The sequence below is a fragment of the Cariama cristata genome, unplaced genomic scaffold, assembly GCF_000690535.1.
Source record: "Cariama cristata isolate BGI_N322 unplaced genomic scaffold, ASM69053v1 scaffold18751, whole genome shotgun sequence".
Classification (NCBI taxonomy): domain Eukaryota; kingdom Metazoa; phylum Chordata; class Aves; order Cariamiformes; family Cariamidae; genus Cariama; species Cariama cristata.
The window spans coordinates 148,682-167,664 of record NW_009598934.1 but is presented as its reverse complement, the minus strand read 5'-3'; the positions used below and the strand labels follow the sequence as shown (position 1 = coordinate 167,664).

Below are 18,983 nucleotides of genomic sequence, written 5' to 3'. Positions count from 1 at the left end.
CTTGCAAGACTGAGTCTGTCCACCTGCATTAAGCTATCAAGGCCCCTCTGAGACTCCCTTTCAGGTGGCTGTGTCTCTGCATCTCCATCCCCAGTTGCTCAGTGACAGTTAACAATCATGGGGACACATGGTGTCTGCTGGCAATGTATCCCTCTCCGTGCACCCATATACATCTCTTAAAATTAAGTGAGCACTAAATGTAATTGATTTTATAGAAAGCTCTTCTCCTCGGTCTGGGAGACCACTGTTTGCAGTGGAAACGCTCAAAGGGTAAATATTGACGATGCTCATCAATACACCATGTTATTCCCTGGACCAGGGCGGGGATGTGTTAGAAGAAACCTCACTGCATTTCCACGCCTGGGCCATCTCACTTGTCCTATCAGGCATGGAGATCAGGGCCAGGAAGGTGCAGGGAGTTGTAGCTTCAGAGCACGCTGCAGAGCAGCATCCCTTCTTCCATTGGAAAGTGGAAATGGCTGCGAGCAGACAGGTCAGTCGATGCATTAGGCTGCATTCAGAGAGAAAGCAGATTGCAGAAAAGTGCACTTCCAGGCAGTTTGGACTAAACATGAGAAATGGAATTAGGTCAGTAATTATTTAAATTAATTTTACATCCTTTGCAGTAGGGCAGACTGCAGTAGCCCTGCTACTCTTACAAATGAATGGTAATTTGCTAGGAAAAAAGAGACATATTAATGATGTCAGCCTTCGTTTTGGAAGTAATTGAGGCAGCAGCTTAAAGAAATCAATGTTACACAGCTAGTAAGCTCTATGGTTTTGTTCCTATCAACCAATTCCAAGGGATTATGGATTTTTTTTTTCCCCTCTCAGCAAACAATAGCAATTCTGAATTACCTATTATTTTGAGCAGGTAAAAAGAAAGATCTTTTCGTGCATTGCTCTAGTAAACATTCAGGATTCTTTGCAGTACTCCAATTGCACAAGCTTGCTAAATGTTTTCTGTTAACAGTCATGCAAATCTCAATAAAAGAATTGCTTTGCCAAGCAATTTGCTCTAAGGTATCTCCACTTGTTCCTTTTCTTCCTGCAAAGAATTATTGTTCAGCTATCAGGATGATGCACAGAAAATGTGCAGATGAGTACACAGACACTCTGGTTCTTAATTGTTGTAATTAGTTGGAGTTTCGATCACCAGACCATGATTTTTGCATGGATTTCATTACAAATTGTATCTATTCATCCTCAGATAATGAAAATCAGACATTTTCAACACCACTTGGGATTCTCTTGCCTCTCTAGTGCTTTGGGGAAGCAATTTTGGTTTTTAATGAAGAAGGAGTTTGCATGTTGTAGATTCCCAGCATTTGAACATTGCAGCATGTATAAACATCCCTCCCTTTCTGGTTTGCCAGCACTGCTGCTGTTTCCATTTTTACCCACACTGCAGGAGCACAAATTCCTGGCAGTCACTTCTTTTGCAGGTGTACTTAGGGATAGGGATCTGTACAGAAACCCCTATATTGTATGAGAGAGGAACTTTTGGGCTCGGCATTTTTAATGAGAGGAGAAGGACCACACTCCAATTGATGAGGGAGACCTCATCTCCCTTTTCCCTCTGATTTTTGCCTTCAGAAGGCCAAATGCTGCTCTTAGCATGGGATTGCTGGTGAAGTGCTGGGCTTGTGTCTCTAGCTGGAATTTCACCCTCAGCCTACTGTGCAGAATGTGGGTCACCTACTTAGGTATGAAAGAGGCTTGCTACTGCACCTTGAAGTCTTAAATGAGAACTGTGTTTTTCTCTATTGGGTACCTCTTTTTTTTCTACATTTTTAGGAAACCTTAAAAATGAATGTTTCCCCAGATAATTCAGGCTGCTTCATTTCACTGCCTGTATATGAGAACTAGGGTAGACATATCAGGATGTCTATTCTGTATCAATCAAAGCAGTTAATTTCTTTAATAGTAACTTGAGATACAGCATCCTTTCACCTCCACTACCCCCAGAAATCGGACAGGAGCTGTGGAGAGTAAGTACCACAGGTCTGAGCCCACAGGGAGAATAACAGCTGGCAGAAGCAGCTTTGCTATTGAAAGTAACTTGTCACCAAGAAATACACTTGTGATTTTACCACAAGTTTGCTGTCTTAATGACAGGACACATCCTGCCATCGCTCGGAGGACAGGACTCCCATTGCAGGTGATGGGAGAATCAATAGCTGGAGGAGCCCAGCAGGAGCGGGGATGGACAGCCCGGCATGGCGCAGGCAGCACCCGTGCTAGCTGTGTCACTGCAGCAGCGAATGCCATCTCTGCCATAGCCCCCGAGCTTTCCTGGAGATTTGTCTGGATACGAATGTGTGATTACTGTCAAGTGATTAGTCCCAGTTGCTTTCGTTGACAATACGGAGCAGGGTTTCATTGTTCCCAAAGTTAAATTCAGAAGCAAACTATTAAACACAGTATTTATCTTCCCACTGTGCAAAATGCTGTGTTTAGTATAATTCCTTTTTGAAAGGTCAGATTTACATAGTGAGCAGCAGAGGCTGCGATAGCACGGGAGGGGCATTGCTGGGCCTTTTGCTCTTTACAAAACGGTTTTGGTGGCAGATAACCGAGCATCGGCTTCCTGTTGCCAGGTAGAAATCAGGTCATAGAAACCCTGGAAGATAAATTTTCTCAGGCAATCAAGATAAATCTGCACGGGTTCCCTCCCTCCATAGAGAAGCGGGTAATGCTGGCACAGCTGAATTGAAGCACAAGCCCCACTGCAGCTTCAAATCAGTGGAAACATAAACCCTCGCTGCAGCCCAGCGAAGACTCCTACCTTCCCACCAAGGCAGCAGGCACCTGGGAAATAAGGGATCTCTTTATATCTCCTAAGTCTTCTGTGCTAGCCTGCAGCAAGCAACATCTGTATGTGATTTCTTGTAAATTATCCCTTGTGGCAGCCTGGAACCCGTTGAAATATTTTGTCTGCAATAATTTCTTTTAAAATATAAATTACAGATGTTTTTCCCCAGTTTTTATTGGCTGAGAATATCCCAACCTTCCTAATGGCCCAGTATGATCCTCCCGTTCGCAGGCCATCTGCAGCTGGCGGTGCTGCCCACAGGTGCTTGGACAACTCTTCACTTTCATCCTGAATTATGGAAGAGGTTCACAGGGAAGCATGAAGCCCTCCTGGTTTTGCCAGGATGATCAAAGGCAAAGTTGAGGCACCTGTGTTAGCCCTGCAAAAGCTATGCCAAGTCCGTGCTGCAATAGCATTTTTTAAAAGGAAACTTGTGAGAGGTTATAGACTGCAGGGCACCGTGCCCAGGGCTTGCGTTAGGTTGGGTTTGTCTGGATGTTGACTTTACACTTGATTTTAGACTAATGAAATAAGTCTGAAGGAGGGCCACTGAGATGGTCCTGGAGGTGGTGCATCTGGTATACAAGGAGAAGATGAGGATTTCAGATTTTTTTAACCTGGAGAAGCTGGCCTGAAGCTGTAGCTTGGACCATAGGTCTCCAGAGTCCCTTCCAACCCAAGTTTCCCTAACTGCAATTGCTCTTTTCCCATGCAATTTGTAAAAAGGTTTTCAAAACTTCACTCTCAGTGATAAGAGTTATATTACTGAGTTGATTAAAAGGAAAAATGAGTGACATTTCTGTTTAGAAGTTAATAGGTATACCATGTGATGAGCAATGCCAAGACTTGTGCTGGAGTTCGCAGGAAATAGCCAAGCTGAGTGGCTTATTGGCCAAGGACATGGGCATGCCTTAGCTCATGGGAAGTCTCAAACTACTGTTCCTTTAATTGAAATGTTAAGGGACTACGTATGCCTTATATGTAAGAAAAAGCTTTGAAAATAGTTTTTATGAAAGGATATTCTGCATGGTAAAACACTTTAAATTACAAAATTGAAGGTATAAACCTGCTGAGCACTCCCTTCTTTCCTTTTTTAATTTCTGTTCTTCATTTTCTCTTACCTGAAGTGCTTTTTGTTCAGTAATTGTCAATAAGGCTTTTGACCACAGGGTAAATATTTCTGGACTGAGTCAGGATATATTTAACTGGTATGAGCCAACCCTGTGAGTGTAAATACACAGTTCAGGCTGGACTTGTTCCTGAGCACGGATGTGTGGTCCTTACGAGTCAGTCACAGCAGAGGGATTTGGAAAAGCTGTGTCCAGAGTAAAGTAATCACAACTTAATGGACAAATCTGCTGGCCATCGATAGAGGCTTGCAAATGAAGAGCTGAGACAAACCGTCAAGCAGTACACATCAGCCTTATAGTCCAATTATTTGGTGTAACTCCATGGTTAGCAGTCGGTCCCAGATAATACGGTTAATTAATGCGATCAAAAACATTGCGAGACCTTATTGCTCTTCCACATTCTGCTTCTCCTCCTTCTCCAATCACAGCTCCTTGCCCTGTTTCTCCCTCCCTGCTGTTACCTCCGTAGCACCAGGGCCGGTATTGCTCCCTGTCCTCTTGACTCACTGTCTCCCTTGCATCACCCGCCAGCACTGTACCATCTCTGCCGGGCACTTTGCTGGCCATAGGTTGGGTCTGGACAGGGCGAATGTCACAACAATGTGCAGGGCAGCATGCTGCAAGGCATCGCTGCAATGAAAACCCACCAGCTTACCTGTCCGAGCCACAGGGTCGCCTGTGGCAGGCAGAAAATCACCTCCCTCTATTCACCAGCTCTTCCTGTCTCGTTTATACTGTTCCTGCCCAAAGGGAGAGTAGCTCAGAAGCAATATTTGAATTTAGAGGCCTTGTGGGGAATTAGGAAGCAATGTGACTTCTCAGCTTCATGCATTACCATAAGGAAAGGGCACAATCTTCCTCTAATGACATTTTATGCATAAAGCAACGTCAAAAGAATTGTGGCGCACCAACAAGATCAGCACTGTGCTCCTATTCTTGTTCATAGTCCAATATTGGTGAGGTTTGGGGATGAGCTGCTCTCTCCCACCTTCAGTGAGTTTATGTGGGAAGGGGGTTCTTGTAAAGAGGTGGGTGTTCCTGTTGGTACAGAAATATGGGGTGGCAGCTTTGGAGAGGTTTTAAGGTAACACACAGTCCAAAACTTGCTGCAGGTTTTTTTCCTCTGGTTATTGGAGTAATGCAATGTGTGGGGGAAGAAATTTGTGTTTGGGATGTGTGCTGACAGAGTTATATCTGTGCTATTTCCACCTTCCACACACACCCCCACATCAGTCTTCATGGTAAATAATTCTCCTTATTAAAACTGCCAGTTCTTCTCATACCAGCAAGTAAATGAATGAAATGTTGTTTTCTGTTCTTAAAGAAAGGAGCCAAGATTTTGAAAGGTGACTTAAGTTTGGGCACATGCCATTTGTTCGGCTGTGGAATTTGGGGTTCCAGCCTGGGATAACAAATATATCCCAAAGGATCTGTCAGTCTGGGAAAATGAAAGGAGAAGGGAAAAGATTAAAAAAAAAATTGTGGTTTTGGAATATAAATAGACTGGAAATAGTCACAGAGAGCTCAGCATAGGGCGTGATCCCAGCCACTGAAATGAATGTCTTTCTAGTGGTTTCAGTAGAAGAAAACTATGTGCAGTAATGGGGTTTTGGGTCTGAGATTTATTTCTGCTCATGTTCCTTCACGTACATCAGTGTTTTTATGGGTTCTTGAACACTAATTTAAGGGTAGGTTTTAAAACTCTTTCTTTTCTTTCCCTTTATTTGCCAGCCAACAACATCTGCTTCTACGGGGAATGCTCCTACTACTGCTCAACTGAGCACGCCCTGTGTGGAAAACCAGATCAGATCGAAGGGTCTCTGGCTGCTTTCCTACCTGATTTGTCTTTAGCTAAAAGGAAAACCTGGAGAAACCCTTGGAGACGTTCCTACCACAAGCGCAAGAAAGCAGAGTGAGTAGTGGCGAGCAAAGGGTTCGCCAGCTGCAAAAGGCAATAGGAAAATAAAACAGTGCTGCAGTTCCTGCCCTTGCCTGATCTAAAGCATTAGGAGAGCATCTTTATTTCTTCAGCGGGTCCAGCTCCTGGGAAGGGACAGAGTACTTACACTTGCAAGGAGCTCCAGCTTATGGTCCTGAACCTGAAAGGACCTTCAATAGCATAATTTCCTCAAGGGACAGATACCTCCAGTAGCTTTGACAGGATGCACTGGGACCTGTCTAAGTCCTATCAGAGGGAGAAAGATTCACTGCTATCAGCAGCCCTAAACAAGTTTCAGATGTTTTCATCATATGACTGATGGTGCAGCTGGTCTCCTAAATCGTGAAGCTATTAGCCAGATAGTTTTCAATCTTGTGATCTTCTTCCCTTTTCATCAGTCACAATCTTTATTGTTTGCCTGCATTACTGGAAACAGCGTGAAGAATTTGCTGCCTCTAACTGGCCCTGCCCTCAATCAAATGTGATACAACTAGATCTTTGCAAAATAACTTTTTTTTTTTAGTACTCAGTAAGCTTTGTATATCACATAAAATATCAAAATATTGGCTTTTCCAGATGGGAAGTTGATCCAGATTATTGTGAAGAGGTTAAACAAACACCCCCGTATGACAGTGGGACCAGAATTCTGGATATAATGGATATGACAATTTTTGATTTCCTAATGGGTATGTTTCATCTCTTTCAAAAATTAAATACAACATTTAATTAGAATAAGAACCTTTTCTTTCTACACTGCTCTGCATAGCTCAGCAGTTTGCTAAAGCATGGTTGAAGCTGCATTTACTGTATGTGCCATTCTAGATGGTTATGAGAAAATGCAGATTTACATGGTTATGTATTCCCATCAGTGCAGATTAGAGAAACAAAGATGTTCAGAAATGCAGAGTGATGATGAATGCAGGTCAGGCTAGTCTCCTTCACAACAATTAAGGGCTTCACAGTTTGCTTTAGTGAGTGCTTTACCATTCTAATGTATGGCTCCTGGGTGCACGTGCAGGGACTGTTCATTGTTGGCACATTGCTTTCAACCTGCAGTAGTATTCACTGCTGCTTGCTCTATAACCTGTCAGGGGCAGGGGGAAAGAGGTGTTGCTTTGTCACAAAGGCAACTGTGGTACGTATCAGGAAGTTTTTTTCTGTTTATATAACCTGATCAAAATAAAATAATTATTAACAAGCAGGTAATAGTGACCTATTCCAAGCCTACTCAGTGGTTAACACTTTTTATTCCATAGGTAACATGGATCGACATCACTACGAAACCTTTGAGAAGTTTGGAAATGAAACATTTATTATCCACTTAGATAATGGAAGAGGGTAAATACCTTCAATAATCTTTCTGGGGAAAGAAAAGAAAAAAGTTAGTCTTTAAAACAGCCTTTGTCATGTTCTTGCTCTTATCTTTAAATAGATTTGGAAAATATTCCCACGATGAACTTTCCATATTGGTGCCTTTAAACCAGTGCTGCAGGTACGTTTCATCTCCAGAGTTGTTTCCTGTTTTATACAGTTCGCACTAAGAGAACTGAAATGTTCAAGTAAATCTTTTATGGCATACCATGGAGAGGAGGAGATGTTATGATCCTGCCCAGGGAGCCTGACCCAAGCTAGCCCTGAGCGTTGGCACTAACACATTAAGTGCTTCGTTGAGATCAGGACCTTGCAGGAGCATGGCTGTGAGCTGTTGTGAGAAAGGCTTTATTAAAACAAAATACGCATCCCCTGGAAGTCGAGTGGCAAAACTTAGCCCAGCTTGTTCAAGTGCTGCACAGCGGCTTTACTCAGTGCCCATGGCCAGGGTTTTCAGAGAGGACAGGTGACATTTAGAGTTTCAGCTTTGCAAAACTGGGACACAGGGTGAACTCTGTGTCTGCAGAAGCCCTGGGCATCCCTGCAGGGCAGGGTGAGATAGCAGGAGCCTCCGCTGCCATCACCCATGCCCCAGCTCAATGCCACGTGTGTCATTGCCAAGATAGACACAACCCTGTGAATGCTGCAGCAGACCCAGTTGGTGCCTCACCCAGCTGAGGAAGATGAAGGCTGTCTGCACCGTAGAGCTGTGCTCCAAAACCTCTCCGCCTCTAAGGGCTTCCAAAGATCACTGGCCAGGTGACAATGCCAGCTGCTTGTTAGGACTGTGACAGTCCCTAGTTCTCATCATTTCAGATCACATAGTAAGGTTTTTACACTATTATTGCTAAGCTGACTATAAGACTTTAGCCCTGTCAAGATCAATAGTGTTGAAAAGTCTGATTTGCAATTTTTCTTCTCCTTTTTCTCGTAGAATAAGGAAGTCTACCTATCTGCGATTACAGTTGTTAGCCAAGGAGGAATACAAACTCAGTCTCTTGATGAAGGAATCGTTACTAAAAGATAAAATAGCTCCCGTTCTCTACCAGCCTCACTTGGAGGCAATGGACAGGCGGCTGCGGATTGTCCTCAAGGCTGTTAGTGACTGTATAGAAAAGGATGGTTATGACAATGTGGTTGAAAATGACTTTAACACTGATGTTAACACTGTTACGACCGAGAGGTAGTGAAATCGCAAGATTACGTTTTTACCAGCCAAGTAAAGAAGATTCAAAGAGGAAAAGAAAAAAAAAAAAAAAAGTCTTGCAAAAGACTGTGTATGCCACTTTGTGAATTCAGTGAATTCAGAAATGAGATATAATTGTTCCCAAAGTAGGTAAAGTGTAGACTCTGCAAAGGATTAGTTCATTAAGAAAAATAAGTCTAATGTGATGCTTTTCATTAGTTCCTAAAGAGAGATTATGAAAAGATTCAGAAAATACTCAGATCATTGACAGACAACAGTCTGATAGCAAAACACCTCCTGTCCTTTTTGTATAGAAAGGAGGCCTTTACTTAATATTTTCTATTTATATATGGCATATCTATGAAACCCCAGACCTACCTACCAAATTTAACTAAGAGGGACGGCATAGTTTTGTGACTCACACTTTATTTGTGGTGACGGTCCACTTAGTATTTTGTGTTAACCCTTTAAGTGCTCTAATCCACTGTATCTTATTTAAATTGAATGCTTTTTTCCCCCAGCTACTCAGCATTTAAAGGGTTAAGGCATTATGAACTTTTAAATGCAAAAAATAATAATTATTATAATAATAATAATAGATACAGTGGTTACCAGAAGGGAAATTCACTAATTGTGCATTGACAGGAATACTTGAATGTTGGTTTTACAAAGTGATGTAAAATGACAAGTTGTACTATTTGTCCATAATGAGGTGGCAGCTCTTATCTTTCTAGACTATCATAGCTGAGCTGCTACTTTTCAACTTTGCTTTTGATAGTTTTGTGTAAATATATACATATATGGGTAAAAAGCTGCTTTCAGCAGCTCTAGGCTTACTTTTGCAGCATTTTTGTGGAATTGTTTGCAACGTGGTAAAAGTGCAATAAAGATATGGCAAAATGTATAGCCATCGTGTCTAAATGGATTCATTTTTCACTGGAAATCTTGTTCAGAGCAAAGCTGTGCACACTAGCCAAGTATTCCAGAAGTAGTTGTTTAAATTGTCATCCCCTTTCGTAGCAACAGCAAATTGAGCTAAAGTAGGGAATTGGTGATTAATATACATTACAACTCCGATAAGGACCACGGTGTTGAAAATGGCCAACCTTTCATACGAAAGTATTATTTTGACAATCATTTTAGCGTCCCTTCATCTTGTAATTATAGCTGTAGAAACAAGCCATAGAGCAACGCCTCTAAAAGATTATGGCTTGACACACTGCCCAGAGATTTAGGTGCATCAGTGCCTCTGACTTGGGTAGCAAAAGCCCTTGCACAACTCAAAAAATCTCAGCCTAAATTGTCTAGAAACATGGTATTCTTAACCAAATAGTTTTCAATCATGTTCAGCGGAGTTCATGTAATATACATGGAGACTTTCAGCCCAAAAGCAAGCTATAAATTGAACAAGTGGCTGGTTTTGACTTCTGAAAACATGGTGTGGTACAGAAGGAATCCCTCGTCACTCTTTTGGGTGAGGAGGGAATTTATTATGACAATATTCATCACAAGTATAATTCAAAGCTGTCAATTGTTTCATGTTGTGTCTTTCTTCTCAGGGATTTATAAACATACACTTTAAAAGCTTGTACTCAGATAGAGTAAAATGTAGGCATTTCAGCATATTAAAATTATGAATGAGAGAAAGAGCTTCTTAGGTTGATATATTATCACTAAAGAAATATGTCTTTTACTATTTTACTGCCCATTTCAAATTCCCATGATTCTCGCATACATGGCATACAAAGACAACAGAACATCTCAGATTATACAACTGTCCATGAACTTGGAAAATTTCTGTGTTACCTCATGGCTTTTTTTTCACTTTCCAAGACCCACCTGCGATAGCAAGAATGTTCTCTGTAACACAGCATTTGCACTGCAGCTATCTCTCCCTGTTAGCCAAAAAAACCCCCATGGGGTTGTAAAAAGGTGAAATGGGTGATACTATCCTTGCTTTGTCCTCAATGCCTGGCTGTGGTTTTCCTGCAGGTGCAGCTTTTTCCCACTCTGAGATTGTGCCAGGACAGCAAACGGGCTGTAAAATCACCTTCCCAGGGCAGCCCTGCTTTCTGCTTCTGAGGTCAGCTCAGCCGGGGCTCTGGGTCTGGTTTTCTTTTGGAAAGCAGCACTTGGCAGCCTCTTAGCTCAAAGAGGAACAGATAGAGTGAAGGTCTTTGTTCTTTAGAAGCTGCATGGTAGGTCAGGAGCTCCTGGCAGGGTGGTTCAAGCTGAAGGTCTCTGCAGAGGGCTGCCTGGTGCTGTCATGGGTATAAATTCTCAGAGCTAACACAGCCTTCAGGATAGCTCTGTACAGCCCACGGAGGGGCAAACCTCCGCTTTTGGGGTGCATCTGCATTGCTCCAAGACAGACCTAGCAGCTGGCCTGAATTTCTTCTCCTGAAAACCTTATGGGTTTTTGAGAGCCTTTAGGTAAAGGGTGTTGCTCTCCCAGGGTGAAATCCATCCTTCTACAGGCAATGACAGCTTTCCGAGCTATCATCTCAGCTGTGGGTACGATTTGAGGGTGCCTTTGCACAGGGACAGCTTGTTCTTGGGGGTTCTTGTAGGGAGGTCACAGTGGGTTTGATGTGCAGAGGTCGTGCACTTCGGCACACACGTGTGACAGCAGATTAACGCAGTGCAAGACGATGGCTCTGAAAGGGCTGTCATTGTGCATTAGGTCAGTAATCCATGAACTAAGGAGGATTAGCATGACGCAGTGTAACATCTCTTTAGGAGTCCTACATATCTACCAGACAAAAAGATTCACTCTAAGAAGATAAATAAATGTCAAGATCCAACTGGTTTGTCGCCAAACCTCAAAAACTGATGTATCAACAGCACCTAGACAATAACATATCAAGAAATCTGCAGTAGTCTATCAAGGGCATAATGCGTTCAGCACAATAAATACAGTAAGCACAATAAATATAGTATGCACAATAAATAACAGATAAAAAGAGATAGTATACTTCTAAAAGCACCTAATTACAACTGTAGCTGACAGCCTAGAATAGCTTACTATATTCTCCTGAGTAATTCAGATGAGAGCCTCGTTTTGTTTTGCTGTTTTTCTGTTATTTAAGCATCAAAGAAAATTCACACAAATTAAAGTAAAAAAGCTCTCATTGTTTGAATTAGATATCACTGTTGTGATCAGCGGTACCAAGCAGAACCCATGATGTATATACAAGCTGGAAACCTGAAGGGGATTGCAAACTAAGCAAAAGCAAGAAGTGTTGTGTAGGAGGAGGAAACCTGAGATTTCAGCCTGACTGTTGCCTTTGGGGGCTGAACTGAAAATGAATTTGTCTTATGTGGACATTAAAGGGAGGAGTGTCCAAAGGGTATTCAGGTTACTGCTAGTGGGTCTGTACATGGTACCTGTAGGTCTGAGAGGGATGTCCTGCTCTCTTCCATTGCAGCAACAGCATCGTCCCCTTAACACATCCAAACGCCACCTGAAGACTGTCCCTGCATCGAGGCTTTTGTGGCCCCAGCCTAAGAGTGCTGAGTTTCCAGCTTGGAGCTGGACATATACTACAGCCTTGATAATTTGCATCCTGATGGAGCAAACTTTCTTCTAGTACTGAATATATAACCGCAAAATTAATTTTCCAGAGATTAGTCCAACTATTGGTTGATTCTATGGACTTCCTTGCCAGTGGTTGTTTGCTAAAATATTTGGGGCTCGATACGCAGAAATGAACATGCACAAGGAAGATTCTTTTTAAACTGTAAATTGAGTGTCTGAGGGAAATGATGAGTTGCCTGGGACAAATTTTTACATGGAATTTCAAGTTATTACCAGTTAGGAGCTGCTGGATTTCTTGAGAATGTTTTTTTTATGTTAAAAGTGATCTGTAGGTAGCCTTCAGCTATTACTCATTCTGTGACCAGATCAAACTGAATTTTCTGCTTGCTTCTACATTTGCATTAGTAAAATACCAATCCAATGCTTTTGGGGACCATCTAGAAAAAAAGTTAAAAGCAATTCAATTTGGTGAGTCAAAAGACCTGAGAACTGTGGCCAGATCAGCTCTGGTCATAGGTAAAAATGAAACATAAGCAAAAAAGGAGGCTATTGATTTGGCAGTACCAGTACCTCCTCCTCTAATGCAAGGTCAGAGGAAAAGCTTGTGTCTAGAGATTGTCTTCAAGAGCTACTGGAATACATGCTATCTGTTGCTCCATCTTTTTAGAGATATCAAACACTTTCCAAGGTTTTCCATTTGTGCAACTTTGATGTAGTTAAGAACAAGTAAAGGGATTTTGAGCAGGATGAGGGGAATGCCTGCATTTGTATCCAATCAACTATATGAAGACTTATGTGCTGGGAGATCAGCTTCTCTCTTTCGAATGACCTTCATACACAATCAACCCTTGTCCCCTGTCAGAAGTAGCATGTGTTATGCCTTGAATCTTGCTCAGATATGGGCCCAAACCCAGCAGCTTGCAGATGGAATTGGCAGCTTGAGCTAAAGCAGAATATCTCAAGATTGGAGATGTCAGATCAGAGCACTCTCCACTTCTGTGAATGTGGGAATCTGGGTCATGCTGCGCCTTGGCCACAGTAATGAATGACATTAGGAGCCCTACATAAATTCCTCTGCCGCTTCTTCTAGAAAGGTGCTCACTGATTGATAAACACATGTACAAAACCACCTACATGCTTTAGTTGACCCTGACATAACTTTAAAATACATCCCAGAGTGACTGAAGATAGTTCCTACCCAAAAGACAGACAATTTAAAATCTCATCCCTCCAACTGCTGGTGCTGTAGTAACACCAGCCGTGTCTCACTCCAGAGGTGGTTGTTGGAGTCTACTGAAATATAGTGATCTCTGCACATCCGCATTGTTCGCTGGAGCACCTGGATGCCTGGAGAAGGTGCCATAAATCAAGCAAGGACCACAATCTGCGTGCATCTTCTGAATCCTCATGCACAGCTAAATGACAAATGAAAGTTAAAGCTGTCAGCAAAATGTAAGCAATGCAGCAGAGGAAGCCCAACTGAGGGGAAAAAAACAAACCCAAAACGACAAAGGCAAGTTGATGGTCAAATCCTTTCTTGCAGACAGTGATACATACGCCAGGAGCAGCACTTACTGCTCTGATCTCAGGCTGAGCTTTGGAAATGGAGGACAAATCCTCTTCTGATTTGTAAACTAAGTAAATCAGGCTATCCAAAAGTTGCAAGCAGCTTTCCTTCTAGCATATCCTTCTTAGTCCTTCACCATAACAATTTGTGCAACCTCTTAGAGTAGCACCGGGAATCTTTGCCACAGGCAGCACTTTATAAATAATGACGATAAAAGGCTTTTCTGGTTAGTCCATTGAGTAAAATTCACATCATTTTCCAGACCAAATCAGAACCCTTTCTGCTGATTTTTGAGCAACTCCTTCCTAATCAGTGAAGTCAGTGAGAGTTTTACAGAAGCAGAATTTAGGCCCATTATCTTCTTTCACTGCCCCACTTACAGATGAATAGTCTCTCTGACTTTCTCATGGCTTTCTTAACTATAAGCTTAAATAATTTATTATTATTGTTTATCTTTTCTCTATATTTCTATTTGTTTACTTCACTGATTTGCACTGGATTTCCATTTTTAATGGTGTTTTTAGCCTGAACAAACTCCAAAATTCATTATTTATAAATTGAGGCATCTATAGCCAAGTCTTTGCATTGTAATTGGAGCTTCATTTAAATGCTGGCAGTGGCCTTGAGACTCAACTGTTTGCAGCAAGTTTCCTTACGTTGGTCATGCCTACAGAGCCCTCACCTTGTGACACATCTAGTAGACTTCTGTAGGAGCTTTTGTGATAATTCCTGCGAAATCACTTATTCCTCCAGAGCCCATTCATAAAAGCCTGAGTGCTTTGCCCTCTTTGTCGATCTGAGGGCTATATTTGAGGACATCTTCTGCACTATCTGTACCTGCACAGTTGAAGAGCCTACCTCTGTATGTGTAGAAAAGCCTTTCTGAACTTTGCTCCTTAAATTCACTATAGCAAACTCCTTCTTCATCAGGAGGGATGGCAAGTGTTGCTGGCACAAGCAACCCACTTGCTTGATGTAAGAAAAAAATAATTCTTATTGATTCAGTACTTACAGATCCTCCTGGCTCCAGTTGTTACCCTGAAAGTTGCACTGAAACTGGTGTTTTGGTCCATCAGTGTTGTTTTAACACCAAAGTGTTTGGAGGGGATGGTTCTGCCATGGTAGCTGTTATGCCTTTTTTCCTTCATATGTTGCAACAGATGAAGTAAAAAAAAAGTAACTAGAAATTCAGCTGAGTGCCCCTGATTCCTTGCTGTCCTAAAGGCTCTTAACAGCTGTTAAGAACCGGGTAAGCAAGAGGAGCCTGTTGGCTATCTTCAGGTTTGATGCAAGAAGTGGAAGGAAGCTCTTCTCTCTGAAGAAGCCAAAACAAGGTTAGAAAACCTGTGTCATCACCCAGGTGTTTGGTGTTTGAATGATAGCTCCAGAAGAAAAATAGTTTTTGTAATGTGGTCTCCACAGTGGATTTTTTCACGTCTTAAATAGGCAATGGCAGAGCCATCCCACAGAGCCTCCACGCTCACCAGAAATGATCAGTATTTTCCTGTTAGAGGATCTAATCTAGTGAAGTTAATGGAAACCTTCCCAGTGGTTTCAAGTTTCTTTGAATCCAGCCCAGAGCAGCTGCAGAGGCCCAGTGGCACAGAGCTGCTCGCCTGAGCTTCTGAGAAGTACCCTGGAAACAAGGATGTTAAAAATTAAAAGACCTTATGGTTGTACCAGTGTTTTATTTGAGCTGGTGGTGGTATATGTGGTTCTTGGTTAAAGAGTAACCCCTTAGCTATTTACATGGGGCTCAGTTTTGCAATAGGTGAAAATAAATGTTAACTACCAAGGAGGGAGGCTAGGAAATGAGAAGAACAATATACAGACTACCCAGTCCTGTGTAGTCTACAAAGAGGATACAAACCAGCTGGCAGACTGCTGCATATTTATGAGAGCATCTCACACATCCTCGCTCTAATAAGAGCATCCTGCCTCAAGCTTGTCATGCTTAGCATTTTAACAGGTTCAGACACTTGTTTAGCAGGTCTCCACACTCTGCACCCCAGACTACATGATTCAGACATTGAGTGCTGGCAACTCGCAGGTATGTTGCCTGTCTAACAGCATCCCACAGCAGCCTGAGAGACCATTCCTTACACATTACCCTGTGTTGCTAAAAATTGTGGTGAACTGACTGGTTAGGCACCACTTCAGCCAGGCAACAAGCTTCTTGTTCATTCATCAGCCTTCAAACACCTTTGTAGTGATTCACCTACACCAGCACACCATAGAGTTGTGGGTTGTCCATGCTATTTGGGCATCTGAGACCCATCGTTCAGTTTTCAGCCTTCAGTGCAAAGCTGCAGAGATACCAGGAACAGCGGTCTCTCACTGCAACAAAGATCATTGCAGCTGTCCAGATTAAGTCAGAACCCAAATAAGTTTTAAAAGTTTCATAAAACAAGGAAACATGTTTAAATAGGACCACTATTTAAATAAAGTGAAGCCATTAAGAGGTCAGCAATGCACCAGTATCAATTTGCTTTAAAGAGCAGCTCCTACTTCCACAGCTTTTGTGCTGTATCGGCACATTTTGCACACCCTGTTCCCTTCTTACCATGCACAAGTGGGTGTCTAGCTTTTGCTCTAAATGAAGTCGTTAAGACGACTACAACAATCACCCTGGTTACAAATCACATCTGCTTATGAACATCACTTGAAGGAAAATATCACCTATATCAATCTGTTAGCAAGTGGGGAGATGGGTGGTATCAAACATTTCAAAACCTATGAGCTGGTGATATTTTCCTGGAAAACTGTTGGTGCACATCGTGCAGTTGTGGAGCAGGTTTTCATGGACTGTGGAAGTGATATGTGTCACTTATAACAGACATAAGTCATGCTGCAGGGATACATCCTATAGGTGCTCTCCTGATGGCTTTCTAGCAGCTGAATTACTTTGGAAAATAATATATTTTTAGAACTATTCTCTGAGTCATTGAAGGGGGAAATAAAAGCTCATGATTTGGTTCACTCAAGCAAGAAAAGTTGCTTTCCTTTCAGGGAAGGATCAGGTCCGAGTTACAGATACTGGAGTCGAGGCTGCTGTATGTTGTCCATGTTTATCACTGCTGCTTTGGACTTTGCTCAGCGTATGAAACCATGATGTGGCAAAACGTATTTGGAAGTACAGCTAGCAGCCCCTTGTCTTCCTGCAGCATGGATCTGGGAGAGGCTGGATAATCTTCCTCCCCTGCATTTCTCAAGGCAACTGTCCAGAAGCATTTTTTTCTCTCTTTCAGGGAATGTACTATTGGGAGCTGCGTTTTCTTCTTTCTCTGCAACATGTTCTAATTTATAGGATGAGATTTGTGATAATTGAGTTCAGAGCTGAATGCTGAGCCTTCTTCATATCCGCTGGGGTTTTCTTGGAAACAAGATGGATTGCCCAGTATGCTTCAGGCAAAAAATAATGAATGAATAAATAAATACATGAATAACAACATGCCTCATTTTGCCTATCTCTTACAGAGAGAGGAAGCTAATTCTTTAAGTATCAGGAATGTGCTCATTATGCAAAAATGGCAGAGCAGATGCACATATTCATAATAAGTATATTAAAAATCTCATTTTAGCTCCTAGAGGACAAGTGCAAGCACAAAATTGGGTGCAATTATATTTATCTTCCCACCTATGGTGCGTTCTCATTTGAATATGTATTTGTTTAAGCTAGCTGTATCTAGAAGCATGGAGTTTCCTGTGATTGAAAAAACAAATTATTATGACTACCAGCCTATGATACTTCATATCGAAGGCTGGATCCAAGGTCCTCTGAAGTCACTAAGGCGGCCCTTTTTGAGTCCAGCTGTCTTTGCATTCAGGCAAGGGCTGGTCTATTGTGCGGGCAGTGCTAAATGTCTGTTAATAGCAACACAAAAGAGCAGAGGACACAATACAAATGCGGGCGTTCATTATAAATATCATTTAATCAAACTAAAATGATGAACTGATAATTGGATGTCCTTGCAGCGACAGCACAGACCCAGAGCCCTGGGTAGGGTCCCTTTCATACACAGAAAGAAATCAGACAAGTAGTCTGCCGTGGGCAACGAGATTAATCTTTAGCATGAGCATGAACAATAGTGGAGATAAGTGTTGCTTATGAGACCATCAGTCTGTGCCTGACTGCGGTAATATGCTTGGGGCTTGCGAATGAAGGAAGCTGCTCTTTCTTACCCTTAAAGTAGCATTAAAGACTGTTGAAGTTCCACATGCCCAGGTTTATTAAATGGCTGTGTTGGTGAAAATCTGACTGACTCTAAGGCAAATACTTCAACAGAGAATTTATATGCGTTCACTATGTAAAATAGACGTGGAGATATAAGACTAAACCCAAACAAGGACAGGGACATTGGGAAGAGACCTGAAGAATGGTCCCACCCAGGCAAGGAAGATGGACAAAGTCTTCCACTGGAAATTTCAGGAATATCCTACAATATATTCACAATTCTTTTTAATTAACAGTAAAGGTGGGATTTGTGTTCTCCTGAAATCCCAATCCCTGCACAATCCGGGAAAACGTAAGCATTTTTTTAAAAAATTAAATGAAGTAGCTATGAAAAATAGCACTGCAAAGATCAAAAGTCAAATGAATAGTAAGGAAAAGAGTTTTTCTTTCACAGGGGAAAAATTAACAAGAAGAGAATGCTGAAAACGTTCATAAACACAACTATTTCCTAAAAGGTGGCCTTAGAACATTTTTAACTGAAAACTGTTATTCTTCTGTTCTTGCTTATTCCTGCCTAGCCTGTTCAGCTATGAGGCTGTAGTAATGGTACTGCTGCCACTGTCAGAGTATTGGGGCACTTCCCAGTCCTCCCCTGCGTGAATGATGTCCGTCACAGGTGGTTTTACTCAGCCAATGCAGTATGCATGTAGCAAAGTATGTATTTTGTCTGGAGATTCCCCCCCCCTCCCCTTTCACCGGTCCCATTACTCCGATTCCACTGGAGCAGGCAAAACCCAAGGAGCAGCACGTCCACCTCAGGATCAAAGCTGCAAGCAGCGGGGTTTCCCACAGCCCCTTTTTCTGCAGGAGCACAGTGCGTAACCTCAGAGAAAGCTCTGTCTCTTGCACAGATGAACCCTTCTCTTACAGACAATGATTTTGCCAGAGGAAAGGAGCTGCTGCCTGCCTATTCCAGGGTGCTATGTAACATATATCAGCTGAAAATCTGCTTTTCAAGCTTTCATGAGCCAGGCTTAATTGCAAACAGTTCAGCACTGCAGGTTCCCACTTGGCTCCATTTTTTTTCAGACACATATTGTGTGTAATCTGAAGCCAGCACTTTTTCCATATTTCTTTTGCAGAACCAACAATAATCCTTTTACTTTTTCACTCTGTCTCTCAAGCAAACAAGTTAATAACTACATTTGCAGTTCCATTATCTCTAAAATAACTACAACTCCATAATTTGAGAGTTGGGACATC

At 42.1% G+C, this 18,983-nt stretch overlaps 1 protein-coding gene across 1 annotated transcript in view; it reads left to right on the top strand.

Moving 5' to 3' along the window:
• Positions 1-8,515, top strand: part of FAM20C (family with sequence similarity 20, member C) — a gene marked incomplete at its 5' end in the record, with an annotated part of 55,577 nt that extends 47,062 nt beyond the window's left edge. Inside the window, 5 exons of the mRNA XM_009709510.1 lie at positions 5,677-5,857; positions 6,461-6,570; positions 7,141-7,222; positions 7,317-7,376; positions 8,190-8,515. Of these exons, the coding sequence (XP_009707812.1) occupies positions 5,677-5,857; positions 6,461-6,570; positions 7,141-7,222; positions 7,317-7,376; positions 8,190-8,442 (686 nt within the window). The remainder of the gene's footprint in view (positions 1-5,676; positions 5,858-6,460; positions 6,571-7,140; positions 7,223-7,316; positions 7,377-8,189) is intronic.
• Between the last annotated feature and the right edge of the window lie 10,468 nt (positions 8,516-18,983).